Source organism: Nicrophorus vespilloides, unplaced genomic scaffold (assembly GCF_001412225.1).
Source record: "Nicrophorus vespilloides isolate i.1.1-1 unplaced genomic scaffold, Nicve_v1.0, whole genome shotgun sequence".
Lineage (NCBI taxonomy): Eukaryota > Metazoa > Arthropoda > Insecta > Coleoptera > Silphidae > Nicrophorus > Nicrophorus vespilloides.
Genome location: NW_017100086.1, coordinates 388,277 through 403,879, shown reverse-complemented (window position 1 = coordinate 403,879; position 15,603 = coordinate 388,277). Strand labels below are relative to the sequence as shown.

The following is a 15,603-nucleotide window of genomic DNA, read 5'->3' as shown; positions in this document are numbered from 1 at the left end:
AGAGATCTGAAGAATACTGGACAGCCATATGAGTGCTGTTGCGGTGTTTGTAGACCTAAAAAAAGCCTTTGACACGGTCCACAGAGGGAGATTGCTCCAAAAATTGAGGAGTTTGGGAGTGGTTGGTCGGGAGGCAGCGCTGTTTGAGTCTTACCTTACAAGTAGGGCTCAGCGAGTAAAGATTATGAGTGCAGAGAGCTCTGAGATGTGCTGCGAGTATGGGGTTCCCCAGGGGGGAGTCCTTGCTCCTACCCTATATAATATTTATACAAACGACATAGCCGAGGGGAGCATATACATGTATGCGGACGACACATGTATTCTGTACGGACACAGGGAGGAAACGGCGTTGCAGAACAGCATCAACAACGATATTATTAAATTACAGACATGGTACGATGACAATCTATTGACAATAAACGAGAATAAAACACACTACATGCTCCTACAACAAAAAAATGCTAGAAAGATCGAAATAAGCATCACTATAAACAATATAAGCATAAAAAAAGAACAAGAGACATATTTGGGAATACTATTGAACAACAAACTAAGTTGGGATGACCACATAGGCTTACAAAAAAAAATGGTACGACAATTGGATGTGTGAAAAAAAATAAACAAATTTCTCCCAGACAAGTGTAATATGGCAGTGTACCATAGTATGTTTACCTCTAGGATGTGCTACGGTGTGACGGTGTGGGGAAACACAACAAAAGAAAACATAAAAGCATTGACAAGACAACAAGAAAAGCTACAAAAAATTATGTTTACGAATAGCCGTGACACGCAGATACCGGATGTGGGGACACTGATAGAGGCACAGACAAACATTCTGATACACAAAATAGTAAAAAAAAACATATTAAGACCCGGATAGGCCTGTCTTTCGGCTGCGACACACACGATTATAGTACGAGAGCGAGAGGAAATATTAGAATGGAACAAAATGCAGCGTACCGAAAGAACCGAACCTGAGGGGCATACACATAAGTAAATAATAATAAAAATGTATAAAAAAATATTGTAAAAATTGTATATAAATAAATTTAAAAAAAAAAATATTAACTATATAGACACAGAATTAATTATAAATGAGATGATATTATATAATTTTGACCTGTGTAGAGATAACTTTGATATATTCGTTAAGCATAATATGCGTTTTAAAGAAATTGTTTATTATGTTTAATAATTTAATACTTTGGAGGGGATTTTAACAGTAATCGCTTATATTAAACGTATGCATTGGTTGCACACAGTATTCAGTTCAATGAAAACAACACAAAATGCAATCTCTGAAACAGAATGGTTCAGACAGCAGGAGTCTGGGAAAAATCTACTACGACGTTCTGAAGAACGAAGCAGATCCGAACAAAATAGCATTGGTATGAAATAAATGATGTGAAGAAGACTATAATCATATTAATATAATTAATTTGCAGATTGATAAAGTTACCAAGAATCGATTAAGCTACGGCGAACTTTTGGATCAATGTTTGAAAGTTGGCGAAGAGTTGAAAGCGCTCGGTGTAACAAAAGGTGATTTAGTTGGGATAGTGTCAGGAAATCGTCCAGAGTATTTCGTTCCTGTTTTGGCGTGCTTCTTCATTGGAGCAACCGTCCATCCAATCAACGGCATCTATTTATTAAGTAAATGATGAAACATGAAAACAAATTAATATATATCAATAACATATTCTCAATAGGAGAGTTGAAAGCCGCCTTCGACATCTCCAAGCCCAAAATTATATTCGCAACTGAGGAAAGCTTGAATAAAGTTCAGCAGCTTCAAGCAGATACAGATTACATCGCGAACATAATTAATTTCGATGGGAATTATTTGAGTATCATTCGAGATCGATCCGGTTTGAGTAGAGATGAAATTGTTGAAAACTGCGATAATGATGCCGCCGTGATACTCAGCTCATCAGGAACCACTGGTTTACCGAAGGGCGTAGTTTTAACGCAAAACAACATCAAGTGCTCTTTTAATTATCTAAAGTACTGCAATATTTTCTAACAAACATTATCGTATATTCAATCTTTCGATTATTTCGTAGATATCCATACGTCGATTTAAATCCTGATAATGTCTTGATCGGAATGATGCCCAACTTTCACGTTTACGGATTTCTACTTGGTATTGGCAACATCCTTCGTCTCTCGTTAACGGTAATTCTACAGAAGTTCCAACCCAATCAATATTGCGAAATAATTGAAGAGTATAATGTGACCACTCTTCACATTGTTCCATCTATTGGCGTGTTTTTAGCTAAACATCCTATTGTGGAAAACTACGATTTTTCTTCGGTCAAGGATATCTTGTGTGGTGCTGCTCCTTTAGGTGCCGAAGTTCAGAGCGTTTTAGAACAAAGGTTAGTGATTAAAGTGCACCCAATAAATTATGAAAATATACAATTTGTGAGTAAATAATAGTGAGCAAACATTTGATGAAATGAATCATGCTTTAGATTTAATTGCAAAATGCGGCAGATGTACGGATTGACGGAAACTTGCGGTGTGATAACTCTAGTACCAATGGGCGAAGAATCGAAGATTGGAGGTGCAGGAAAACCTTTGCCTTGGCTAGATATAAAAATTATCGATATTGATACCAAAGAAGAGATGGCTCAAGGCGGAATTGGTGAGGTGTGCGTGAAGACCGCACAAAATATAAAAGGTTATTTGAACAAGGAGGAAGAAACTAAAAGTATGTATTTGGAAGATGGCTTCCTCTGCACCGGAGACATTGGTTATTTAGACGACGACGGCGAACTCTTCATCGTAGACAGATTAAAGGAATTGATCAAGTATAAAGGATTCCAGGTAACAATTCAATATAAATACGTTACAATAAATGCAAGAAACGTTTTTAGGTATCTCCATCTGAATTAGAAGACATACTGAACTCACACGAATACATTGTGGACTCAGCCGTTATAGGAATACCGGACGAAAGAGCCGGAGAACTACCAATGGCTTTCGTTGTCAAGCGAGAAAACGTCGATCTCAGCGAAGAAGCAGTCAAGGAATTTGTAGCTCGTAAGTTGAATTGATGTAACTTTAAAAAAAAAACAATTAATTATTTATTGTAATAGATCATGTATCATTGCACAAACAACTACACGGAGGCGTCAAGTTCATTGGAGAAATTCCCAAAGGTCCAACTGGAAAGATTTTATGGAAAGAACTTCGCGAGTTGACCAAGTAATAATTTTACATTGTTTATTTAACTTTTTTTAATCAACGTTATCGAACAAATATAGTTTTTATTAAAATGTTGAAAATAATATTCTTTGTTTTTTTTGTTATAATAAAAATTGTTCATTTAATATGTAAATTGTTGTTATTGAAATTGTCATGTCATGTAAAATGTTTAATTGATTTGTAATGTATATAGTTTTATTTACAAACATAACATTTAATTAGAAAACTAATTGAGGACAGATTTATACTCGCCAATATATTAACAAACACTGCAAAAAGGAATTCAGGTCCGGAAAGTTAGGAGTTCTTTTGCAAGTGACCGCATTGATTTTATGGAATCATAATCAATGGTTTGTTGAACTCATTGAACAAATTCTGGCGTTCTTCTTCTATTAAAGCGTTTAGAATATGTTTTAAGTTTGAAATCAGAAATCGCTATATTTCCAACTGAAATTTCTTTAAAATTTATAATTTGAAAACTATAATTTATTACAATACAGTACAACCAAGAAAAAAAAAAGGATGTCCTCAAATATCTTACATAAACTGTGTATATTTCCATATGTTTACTTTATAAATAAAGTGGAATCAACAATGTAACACATTAAGTTCGTGCTATTTTTGCTATTTTTTTCCATGTAATGTATTCATTCCGTAAATAAACTCACCTTATTTTTTAAAAATATTTCAACAAAAACAACTTTATTTTTCCTCAGGTACAAATATTGTGCGTTGTTATTATATTTTTTATATATATATATATAGCTTAGTGGTATTGAAAATACTTTGTGATAATTTCCAAACCATAAAATGTTATCAATATAAGATGATACATAAAAAAAATATTTAAATTTAGATTAATTGTAACCGTTCTTACATATAATTAGCCTGTATAATTGATTATGAAATGTTGACGTGACCTGGTTGAGATAACTTTAAAAATAGGCAGATTATTCATTACATAATGGTGTGTTTGAAGGAAGAGTGGAAATGCAAAAAAAAATTCATTATATTGTCGGATCCTATAGTGGGGATGACTAGCAAGAATGACGTCCGTGAAGAGTATATTAAAAGATTGCACTTGGTATTAAATATTCAGTTTATCGATAAAATCGTAAAATGCAAACTCTCCCACAGAATGGTTCAGACTGCAGGAGTCTCGGAGAAATCTATTTCGATATTTTAAAGAACGATGCAGACCCGAATAAGATCGCTTTGGTACGTAATAATAAATAATCTGAAGAAAATGATACAATTGTATTAATTTCATTAATTTGCAGATCGATAAATTTACCAAGAAGCAACTAAACTATGGAGAACTTTTGGACGAAAGTTTGAGAGTGGCCGAAGAGTTAAAAACGCTGGGTATTGGGAAAGGTGATTTAGTTGGAATCGTGTCAGGAAATCGACCAGAGTTTTTCGTACCAGTCTTGTCGTGCTTTTTTATCGGAGCTACTATCCATCCCACCAACGGCGTCTATTTATTAAGTTAGAAATGCAAATATCAAAAGAAATATAATAATTTATTGCATGTTTTCATGCAGGCGAGTTAAAAGACACGTTCAGCATCTCCAAACCTAAAATCATTTTCACCACTGAGGAAAACTTGAAGAAGGTCCAACAGCTTCAAGCAGACACCGATTACATCAAGAACATAATTAATTTCGATGGGAATTATTTGAGTATCATTCGGGAACGATCCGGACTGAAAAGAGATGAAATTGTTGAGAACAGCGATCATGATTCTGCCGTGATACTCAGCTCATCGGGAACTACTGGTTTACCGAAGGGCGTAGTTTTAACGCAAAACAACATTAAGTGCTCCTTCAATTATTTAAAGTACTGCAATATTTGCTAACAAAGGAATTCCGTACAATTAATCAATAACTTATTTGATAGATATCCATACATTGATTTAAATCCTGACAACGTTTTGATCGGAATGATGCCCTACTTTCACGTCTTCGGATTTCTACTGGGTATTGGCAACATTCGTAATCTCTCGTTAACGGTTACATTACAAAAGTTCCAACCCAACCACTATTGCGAAATAATAGAAGAGTATAATGTGACTTCTCTTCAAATCGTTCCAACTATTGCGGTTTTCTTAGTAAATCATCCTATTGTGAAAAACTATGATTTTTCTTCGGTCAAGGATATCTTATGTGGTGGTGCTCCTTTAGGTGCAGAGACTCAGATCTTCTTAAAACAAAGGTTAGTGGTTAAAGGATTTTCAATAAATTGCAACTACTGAAATGTAATGAATAATAACGTTATTACACAAGTTTAATTGAAAATCCATTTTTTTATATTTGTGAATATTTGATATTAGTGAAAACATATAATTCAGAGAAAGCCAAATGACGATGTGTACATATAAACATAATGACGTTATTTAAAATCATTATTAATTTGATTATTATTGATAAGAAATTGAGAATTGAGTCACAGGATTTGATAGTGTAGTTATGCGATTGATTAAAGTTATCCTATTTTAGATTTAATTGCAAGATCCGGCAGATGTATGGAATGACGGAAACTAGCGGCGTAATATGTCTAATGCCCATATGGAAGGAATCAAAGATTGGAGGTGTAGGAAAACCTTTTCCTTGGGTAGATATAAAAATTATCGATATTGATACCAACGAAGAGATGGCTTCAGGCGGAAATGGTGAGGTATGTGCAAAGACCATACAAAATACGAATGGTTATTTGAACATGGAGGAAGAAACTACAAGTATGTATTTGGAAGATGGTTACCTCCGCACCGGAGATATTGGTTATTTAGACGAGAACGGCGAACTCTTCATCGTAGATAGATTAAAGGAATTGATCAAGTATAAAGGATTCCAGGTAAGAGTGCAACAACAAAAGTTAATGATGATTGAAGTGAGAATATCTTGTAGGTTCCTCCAGCTGAATTAGAAAACATACTGAACTCGCACGAGTGCATCGTGGATTCTGGCGTAATTGGAATACCCGACCGAAGAGCTGGTGAACTTCCAATGGCCTTTGTGGTCAAGAAAGATAATGCTGACATCACAGAAGAAATTATCAAGGAATTCGTAGCTGGTAAATTATAATTATTATGATTACAAAATATCGATCAACACTTATATAATTATTGATATAGGTCACGTATCCGCACACAAGCAGCTCCACGGTGGCGTCAAATTTATTAATGAAATCCCAAAGGGTCCAACCGGAAAGATTTTACGGAAAAACCTCAGAGAGTTAGCAATGACCCATTAATTATTATATCTTTATTTTACCTCATTTTTATTATACCTTTAAAGTAAATATATTTATTACCTTAAATCACGTAAATAATTATATAAAAAAAAAGATATTGTTTGTTAAGTAAAACTTAGATAATTATAGATTTGTTAACTTCAATTAGTAAAAATAAAGGATAGAAATAATGATTGTTCTGTGTTAGAATAAATGTAAATAAAAAGAAAACAAGCGATATCCAATTATTCAAGCACTTTACAAACAGTTTTTATATTTCTTATCATATTTTCGTCACCTCATTTAAATTTATTGCTATTTTTAAATGTTTGTACATATATTATTTTATACAGTACATATTTTTCAAAAAAAATACGTTTTAATTATTTTCATTACTTGCATTTTGAACTTTGGATTTTATAATATATTATCTAATTGCATTTATAAACAAACGTTCACAAACACAGTGCACTTCACGAAAACAACAGTGAATATGTCGCGACATCTTGGCCGTTTCTTCTTCGACATACTCAGAAAGGCAAACCCAAAGGATGTGGCCATGGTAAATACCATAACGTTTCTAATTACATCACATACATCAGTTGTTTTTCTTTTTCTTTTTGAAGATGAACAGTGAAATGAAAAGAAAATTAACTTATGAAGATATGTTCGTTGGGAGTTTGAGACTTGCCAAGGCTTTGAAGAATAGGAATGTGAAGAGGGGCGACGTTGTCGGGATTGTCTGCGAAAATAGACCAGAGTATTTTGTTCCGATCATGGCTTGCTTTTATCAAGGAATCATTGTGCATCCTATGAATGCCGCGTTCACTACACGTATGTTCGTGACAACTTACAGTTTCATCATTAAAACTTTATTTTGTAGGAGAGCTGGAACTGAGCTACGCCTGCAGCAAACCCAAATTAATCTTCACCAGTGATAAGAATATGTCAACATTGGAAAATCTTAAAAATTCTACTGATTATTTGAGAGAAATCATCAGCTTCGATAGCTGGAAGTATTCGGACATGGTAAAATCTGGAGAAGCCTTGGATGATATAGACGATAGTGCAGGGGATCCGGACGATCCAGCAGTTGTCTTGAGCTCTTCGGGAACGACTGGACTTCCGAAAGGCGTTGTCCTTACGATGAACAACATAATAAACACTTTTATTTCTTTGAGGTATATTTATTATATTACATATTAAATTCAATTATAATTGTAACTTTGTAGATATCCTTACTTGCACTTTACACCATCAACCGTGGCAATAGGTATGTTACCGTTCTGCCATGTTTTCGGCTTCCTAATATCTCTTGGAAACATCGAGGGTAACTCAAAAACGGTCATTCTGCCCAAATTCATACCAGAACTTTACTGTGAAACAATTCAGAGTTTCAATATTCAGTCAATACAAGTAGTCCCTTCGATTGCAATATTTTTAGCCAAACATCCAACGGTGGACAAGTACGATTTATCGTGTCTCAGCGACATTGTTTCTGGTGGAGCAATACTAAATCCGCAAATACAAGTTATTTTAGAGAATAAGTTAGTATATAATAATTATCATAAAATATTGAGTTTTAAAATACTTTTTTAGATTTGATTGTTCAGTAAGACAAGTCTACGGTATGTCGGAAACATGTGGAATAATGACCATGTCTCCACCTGGGGAAGTATGCAAGTTAGGCAGTTGCGGAAAATTAATTCCCGGTGTAAGTGCAAAAATCGTCGACACCACTACGAATAGACGATTGGGCGCAAACATCTCTGGAGAAATATGCTTAAAAAGCCCGATAATCATGAAAGAGTACTTGAACGATGCAGAGGCCACCAGAAAAGCCTTCGACGAAGAAGGATTCTTTCGCACAGGCGATTTGGGATACATCGATGAAGATGGTTATTTCTTCATCGTTGACCGATTGAAAGATCTCATAAAATACAAAGGATATCAGGTATCATATCATTAATCTTCCTTTATTATTGTAACATGATGCTGAACTAATTGTATTAGTAATATTATAGTAACCTAATATCGCTTACAGGTATGGTCTACCGAAATTGAAGATCTGTTAATGTCCCACAAAGACATTATTGAGGCATCTGTAATCGGTATACCCGATGACAAACATGGTGAACTTACCATGGCAATCATCGTGAAAAGAGTTGGCTGCGATCTAACGGAAAATGAAGTTATCAAATTTGTTGCTGGTACTTCTTGAAGATGATTGTTATTTTTGTTAACAAATACGATTCATACTTATCTGTTACAGAAAATTTATCAGAAATTAAGGGATTGCACGGAGGTGTCCGCTTCATGAAGGAAATACCTAAAGGAACGACGGGAAAGATACAAAAGAAGAAGTTACGAGAAATGTTTCAGCCATAATATTAGATTTATTAAATTAAATAATAAATTATAAATTATATTAAACTTATTTAACAAATTATCACGTCTATATTTATTTTTATAGCTTTTCCTAAAATGTGCATAAAGTAAGAAACATTTTCAGTATTTATTTTTCGAATTATTTTTTCAAATAAACCGACTACATGATTTGTTCGTTCGTATTTTCTAATTATAATATGTTAATCAACAATATATTAAAGGACTTGATTATATATATAAAATGAATATGTTTAATAATGAAAGATTGATAATGGTTCTAACAAACTTAAATATACATAACTGGCTTGATTTAGAATTTCTAAATAATTTAATTGTAAAAGTCATACTTAAATTACTAAAAGAAACTTAAACTATTTACATGAAGAAGAAACAATGGTTGTATACAGTTCATATATAATCACAGATAATTTCAACAATTCCATCAATTTGGTCTCGGATATAAACCAATGTTTCCCATGCCCCAAATTAGTCTTTCTTTACTAATATATATAATTCACCATACAGTTAAACTCTGGATGAGTCCATTTTCAAATTGTTCCCTTTAACAATCAAATTACTCCCCTTGTTTAGAAACACGAATTGTAGAATTTATCTTTTGTGAACATTAACAAGATTTGTTACTTACTTTATTATCAATGATTACCTGCTTTGTACTTTTAATGCATGTTTACAATGTAATTGCTGTTTAATTGATCTGATTGCAATCATTAATAGTATAGTTTACTATTTAATTAAACTTCTATAAAAACGTGAGCCAATGTTTCCATTTTTGCAAACATATTTGTAATTGTCTTCGATTAAGATGGAGTCCATTGTTGATCAAAATCTGGGAGAAATTTTCTACGAAAACTTTAAGGCAATTGGAGATACTGAAATGATAGCACTGGTAAATATATTTGACTAGCAAACATGCTTTACAATTATAGATTTCACTTTCAGATCAATAAAGTTAACAACAAAAAAATTTCATACAGAGAATTATTTGTCGCGAGTTTGAAAACTGCTCGTAAGTTAAAAGATTTGGGTATCAAGGAAGGAGACTTCGTCGGAATCATGAGTGACAACCGCTTGGAGTACATAGTACCAATCTTGGCGTGCTTCTATCTGCGCGTCATCATCCATCCGACTAATTCTAGCTATCATTTAAGTAAAACAACAGAATTGAATCAATAGTCTGACAATAATCGCGTTTATTGTTTTTTTTTTATTTCAGCTGAATTGAAGCATGCTTATAGCAATAGCAAACCTAAAATTATCTTCACTTCGAACGATAAAATCGGAAAAGTCGTAGAACTGCAGAACGAAACGGATTACATAAAAAAGATAATTAATTTTGATGATAACTATTTGGATATTATAGAAGGTGGCGCAATTTTGGAATCGATTGAAAAGTCTTCGGATTGCGATAGGAAAACAACAGCAATTCTGACTTCTTCTGGTACAACGGGACATCCCAAATCCGTGGCCCTAACTCAGGGAAACTTCAAATTTGCAATGAGCAATTTCAAGTATTTGTTTGTAACTATAAAATAGGTTATTATCAAAGTATTTCATTTTAGGTACCCAATTTTTTCGTATTCGTCTGAAACCATTATTATAGGAATGTTGCCATTCTATCATATTTTTGGATTATTGCAAATAATATCAATTTTGTATTATCGAGTTAAAATGGTTATTCTTCCGAAATTTCAACCTGTTCTATTCTGTGAGATTGTAGAGGAATATAAAGTGCCTATATTATCGATTGTTCCATCGATTGCCGACTTCCTTGCCAAACACCCGATCGTCGATAAATATAATTTTAAGTCTGTGAACGACATAGTTTGCTCTGGTGGTGCTCTTGGTTACGAAATTCAAACTATTTTGGAGAAAAAGTACTTTAATATACACGTTACATATAATTTATATAAATATTATTGTGTTTAGATTTAACTGTGCAGTACGACAATATTATGGGATGACCGAGACTACCGGCTTAATAATGGCCTGCATTCTAGGGAAAAAATGCAAACCAGGAAGCATCGGTACGCCTGTGCCGGGTGTAGAAATCGCAGTGATTGATGCTCAAACGAATAATACCTTAGGTGCAAATAAGCCTGGCGAAATTTGCGTAAAGGGCGATCTGGTTATGAAAGAGTATTTGGGAAATCCTGAAGCCACTCGAGCCACTATAGATGAACGAGGTTTCTTGCATACCGGCGACATCGGTTATTTCGTTGAAGAAGGCGATTTCTTTATCGTAGACAGATTGAAGGACTTGATCAAATACAAAAGCTTTCAGGTATGAGTTAGCTAGTTCGCGCAGGATTAAAGTCAATATACTGATACTAAAGAAAACTGTTAAGGTTTCTCCCGCAGAATTAGAAGATGTTCTCAAGTCTCACAACGAGATCACAGATGCCGGAGTTATTGGGGTACCAGATGAAAGAGCCGGTGAACTACCAATGGCTTTTGTCGTCAAAGTGAAAAACTCTAAGATATCCGAGCAAAATATTATAGATTATGTTGCAGGTGAAATATTACTATTTATAAGTCACCTACGTAATATAAGTTGAATTGATTAATTATTTCCATATTTTATTATGTTTAGAACGAATCTCAGTACAGAAGCATTTGCACGGTGGTGTGAGGTTTGTCGACGACCTACCAAAAAATTCTACTGGAAAATTGCTTAGGAAGCAACTTCGAGAAATGTTATAATATATAAATGTTATTATTTTTTAGATTGCTTTTTTTGTAATCACTAATAATGTTTGGTACACATTGAAAATATTTAAGAAAATTTGACAAACAATTAATTATAGGTCAATGGTTACAGTGGGAAAATATACAAAAGAAGAAGTTACAAGAAATATATCAGCTATAATATAAAATAAAAACAATATTTGATTAGAATTTGATTAGAAATTGTATAACTTATTAAAAAAATATTTAAGAAATTATCACGTCTTTATTTATTTTTATAACTTTTCCTAAAATATGCACAGTAAAAAACATTTTCAGTATTTACTTATCGACGTCCATCAATCAATTCGGTCTCGTTAGGATATAAACAAGCAGGCATATTTTTGTCATCACCACTCCGATATATAAATAATATGTAATATGTAATTAAAAATTAAAGATTTTCTATAAACAAAAATAGCTTGGAGATTCGTATTGTCGAATAACGCAAAGAAGTATTATTATTTGCTTACTATTACAATTTATATAACAAATTTATTTTTTATGCAATACGCATTTACAAAATTTGTTACTTACATGTTTATCAACGATTAACCTCTTCATGCTTTTAATGCATGTTTGTAGTTATTTGTTATTTTCTTTGATAAACTTTTATAAAAACGTGAACGTATGCTTTCATTTTTGTAAACATATTTGTACTTGTCTCCGATTAAGATGGAGTCCATTGTTGAAAAGAATCTAGGAGAAATTTTCTACGAAAACTTAAAGGCAATTCGAGATACTGAAATGATAGCAATGGTAAATATATTTGAATATCAAACATGCTTTACAATTATAGATTTCATTTTCAGATCAATAAAGTTAACAACGAAAAAATTTCATACAGAGAATTATTTGTCGCGAGTTTGAAAACTGCTCGTAAGTTGAAAGATTTGGGTATAAAGGAAGGAGACGTCGTCGGAATCGTGAGTGACAACCGCTTGGAGTATTTTGTACCAGTCTTGGCGTGCTTCTATCTGCACGCCATCATCCATCCGACTAATTCTAGCTATCATATATGTAAAACAACGGAATTTAATTAAACGTTTAACAATAATCGAGTTTACCGGTTTCTTTATTTCAGCTGAATTGAAGCATGCTTATAGCAATAGTAAACCTAAAATTTTCTTCACTTCGAACGATAAAATTAAAAAAGTTGCGCAATTGCAGAACGAAACGGATTGCATAAAGAAAATAGTAAATGTTGATGATAACTATTTCGATATTATGGAAACGAATGAAATTTTGGACTAAATTGAAAAGTCTCAGATTGCGATAAGCAGACAGCATTATGACTTCTTCTGGTACAACGGGCTATCGAAAATCCGTGGTTCTAACACAAGGAAACTTGAAATTAACAATGTATTCAAGTATTTCAAGTAATTGTTTGTATTTTTAGAATTCGTTTTTATTAATGTATTTCATTTTAAGTATCTAATTTTTCCGTATTCGTCTGAAAGTACTGTAGTAGAATTAATCCCATTTTGTCACATGTTTGGATTAATGCAAACAATGTCAATTTTGAGTTATCGTGCTAAAATCTAATTCTTACCAAATTTCAACGTGTTCCATTTTGTGAGATTATAGAAGAATATAATGTACAAATATTGTCTATTGTTCCAACAATTGGCGACTTCCTTGCCAAAAACCCGATCGTCGATAAATATAATTTTAAGTCTGTGAAAGACATATTTTGCACTGGTGCTGCGCTTGGTTACGAAATTCAAACTATTTTGGAGAAAAAGTACGTTAGCGTATGCAATGCACTTAAATTACATAAATATTATTGTGTTTAGATTTAACTGCGCGGTGCGACAAGGGTATGGAATGACCGAGACCGGCGTTGCAACGGTCTGCGTTCTAGGGAAAAAATGTAAACTAGGAAGCTGCGGTACGCCTGTGCCAGGTGTAGAAATCGAAGTGATTGACGCTCAAACGAAAAATACTCTAGGTCCAAATGAGCCAGGCGAAATTTGTGTGAAAAGCGTTCAGGTTATGAAAGAGTATTTGGGAAATCCCGAAGCCACTCGAGCCACCATCGACGAACGGGGTTTCTTGCATACCGGCGACATCGGTTATTTCGATGAAGATGGTGATTTCTTTATCGTAGACAGATTGAAGGACTTGACCAAATAAAAAAGCTTTCAGGTATGAGTTAGCTAGTTCGCGCAGGATTAAAGTCAATATACTGATACTAAAGAAAACTGTTAAGGTTTCTCCGGCAGAATTAGAAGATGTTCTCAAGTCTCACAACGAGATCACAGATGCCGGAGTTATTGGGGTACCAGATGAAAGAGCCGGTGAACTACCAATGGCTTTTGTCGTCAAAATGAAAAACTCTAAGATATCCGAGCAAAATATTATAGATTATTTTGCAGGTGATATATTACTATTTGTAACTCACCTCTAGTTTATTGATGTAATTATTATTTGGTAACTGTTATAATAAATTATTATTGTTATTATACAATACATTATTAATTCATTTTTTATAGTACCAAATATAAATAAATAATACGAGAATATGGATTAAAAAAGCATTATAAACTTTGGCTTTTATAATATATTTATAAACAAACGTTCACAAACACAGTGCACTTCACGAAAGCAACAGCGAAAATGTCGCGACATCTTGGTCGTATCTTCTTCGACATCCTCAGAAAAGCAAACCCAGAGAATGTGGCCATGGTAAATACCATAACGTTTCTAATTACATCACTTACATCTGTTGTTTTTTTTTCCTTTTGAAGATGAACAGTGAGATGAAAAGAAAATTAAATTATGAAGATATGTTCGTTGGGAGTTTGAGACTTGCCAAGGATTTGAAGAATAGGAATCTGAAGAGGGGCAACTTTGTCGGGATTGTCTGCGAAAATAGACCAGAGTATTTTGTTCCGATCCGATTTATGAGAAATCATCAGTTCTGTCCAAAATCATACTAAAACTTTACTGTGAAACAATTCAGAGTTTCAATATTCAGTCAATACAAGTAGTCTCTTCGATCGCAGTATTTTTAGCCAAACATCCAACGGTGGACAAGTACGATTTATCAACTCTCAGCAACTTTCTTTCTGGTGAAGCAAAACTAAATCCGCTAATACAAGTTATTTTGGTGAATAAGTAAATATATAATAATTATCATAAAATATTGAGTTTTAAAATACTTTCTTAGATTTGATTGTTCTCTAAGGTATGTCGGAAACATGTGGAATCCGTTTAGGGATGTATGCAAGTTAGGCAGTTCCCGAAAATTAATTCTCGGTGTAAGTGCAAAAATCGTCGACACCACTACCAATAGACGATTGGGCGCAAACATCTCTGGAGAAATATGCTTAAAAAGTCCGATGAACATGAAAGAGTATTTGAATGATGCAGAGGCCACCAGAAAATCCCTCGACGAAGAAGGATTCTTGCGGACAGGCGATGTGGGATACGTCGATGAAGATGGTTATTTCTTCATTGTTGATGGATTGAAAGATCTCATAAAATACAAGGATATCAGGTATCATATCATTAATCTTACTTTATTATTATACCTTGATGCTGAACTAATTGTATTAGTAATATTATAGTAACCTAATATCGCTTACAGGTATGGTCTACCGAAATTGAAGATCTGTTGACATTATTGAGGCCTCTGTAATCGGTATACCCGATGACAAATATGGTGAACTTACCATGGCAATCATCGTGAAACGCGTTGGCTGCGATCTAACGGAAAATGAAGTTATCAAATTTGTTGCCAGTACTTCTTGAAGATGATTGTTCTTCTTGTTAACAAATACGTTTCTTACTTATCTGTTATAGAAAATTTATCAGATATTAAGGGATTGCACGGAGGTGTCCGCTTCATGAAGGAAATACCTAAAGTAACAACGGGAAAGATACAAAAGAAGAAGTTACGAGAAATGTTTCAGCCATAATATTATATTTATTAAATTAAATAATAAATTATAAATTACAAAATAATAACAATGTTTATTGCATCAGTAGTTCAAAAAAAACATATGAAGTAATAAAAAAGAACAA

At 33.4% G+C, this 15,603-nt stretch overlaps 5 protein-coding genes across 6 annotated transcripts; all 5 read left to right on the top strand.

The window, feature by feature from the left end:
- Positions 1-1,265: 1,265 nt before the first annotated feature.
- Positions 1,266-3,255, top strand: LOC108567197 (4-coumarate--CoA ligase 1-like). Its single transcript, XM_017927526.1, has 7 exons — positions 1,266-1,388; positions 1,446-1,653; positions 1,710-2,004; positions 2,064-2,378; positions 2,475-2,829; positions 2,880-3,045; positions 3,102-3,255. The coding sequence occupies exons 1-7, from the start codon at positions 1,290-1,292 to the stop codon at positions 3,212-3,214; spliced, it is 1,551 nt and encodes a 516-aa protein (XP_017783015.1). The 5' UTR covers positions 1,266-1,289; the 3' UTR covers positions 3,215-3,255.
- A 988-nt stretch (positions 3,256-4,243) lies between these two features.
- Positions 4,244-6,477, top strand: LOC108567189 (4-coumarate--CoA ligase 1-like). The gene is made up of 8 exons (XM_017927519.1): positions 4,244-4,294; positions 4,348-4,428; positions 4,491-4,698; positions 4,755-5,049; positions 5,110-5,424; positions 5,709-6,063; positions 6,117-6,282; positions 6,344-6,477. The coding sequence occupies exons 1-8, from the start codon at positions 4,244-4,246 to the stop codon at positions 6,460-6,462; spliced, it is 1,590 nt and encodes a 529-aa protein (XP_017783008.1). The 3' UTR covers positions 6,463-6,477.
- A 424-nt stretch (positions 6,478-6,901) lies between these two features.
- Positions 6,902-8,829, top strand: LOC108567188 (luciferin 4-monooxygenase-like). Its single transcript, XM_017927518.1, has 7 exons — positions 6,902-7,003; positions 7,068-7,275; positions 7,325-7,622; positions 7,674-7,988; positions 8,041-8,395; positions 8,486-8,651; positions 8,714-8,829. Exons 1-7 carry the CDS (start codon positions 6,935-6,937, stop codon positions 8,827-8,829), a joined length of 1,527 nt encoding a protein of 508 aa, XP_017783007.1. The 5' UTR covers positions 6,902-6,934.
- Positions 8,830-9,647: 818 nt separating this feature from the next.
- On the top strand, positions 9,648-11,550 carry LOC108567251 (4-coumarate--CoA ligase 1-like). 2 transcript variants are annotated; one of them, XM_017927609.1, is made up of 8 exons: positions 9,648-9,736; positions 9,790-9,997; positions 10,064-10,358; positions 10,410-10,724; positions 10,777-10,874; positions 10,935-11,131; positions 11,196-11,361; positions 11,441-11,550. In XM_017927609.1, the coding sequence occupies exons 1-8, from the start codon at positions 9,653-9,655 to the stop codon at positions 11,548-11,550; spliced, it is 1,473 nt and encodes a 490-aa protein (XP_017783098.1). In that variant the 5' UTR covers positions 9,648-9,652. The 2 variants fall into 2 exon arrangements, with proteins under 2 accessions (XP_017783098.1, XP_017783097.1); XM_017927608.1 differs by having other exon boundaries at positions 10,777-11,131.
- A 699-nt stretch (positions 11,551-12,249) lies between these two features.
- Positions 12,250-15,497, top strand: LOC108567187 (luciferin 4-monooxygenase-like). Its single transcript, XM_017927516.1, is given in 10 exon segments — positions 12,250-12,333; positions 12,387-12,594; positions 13,123-13,318; positions 13,371-13,722; positions 13,787-13,952; positions 14,168-14,262; positions 14,325-14,458; positions 14,765-15,076; positions 15,189-15,319; positions 15,382-15,497. Coding segments are annotated over 10 exon segments (1,794 nt in total).
- The last annotated feature ends 106 nt before the right edge of the window (positions 15,498-15,603 follow it).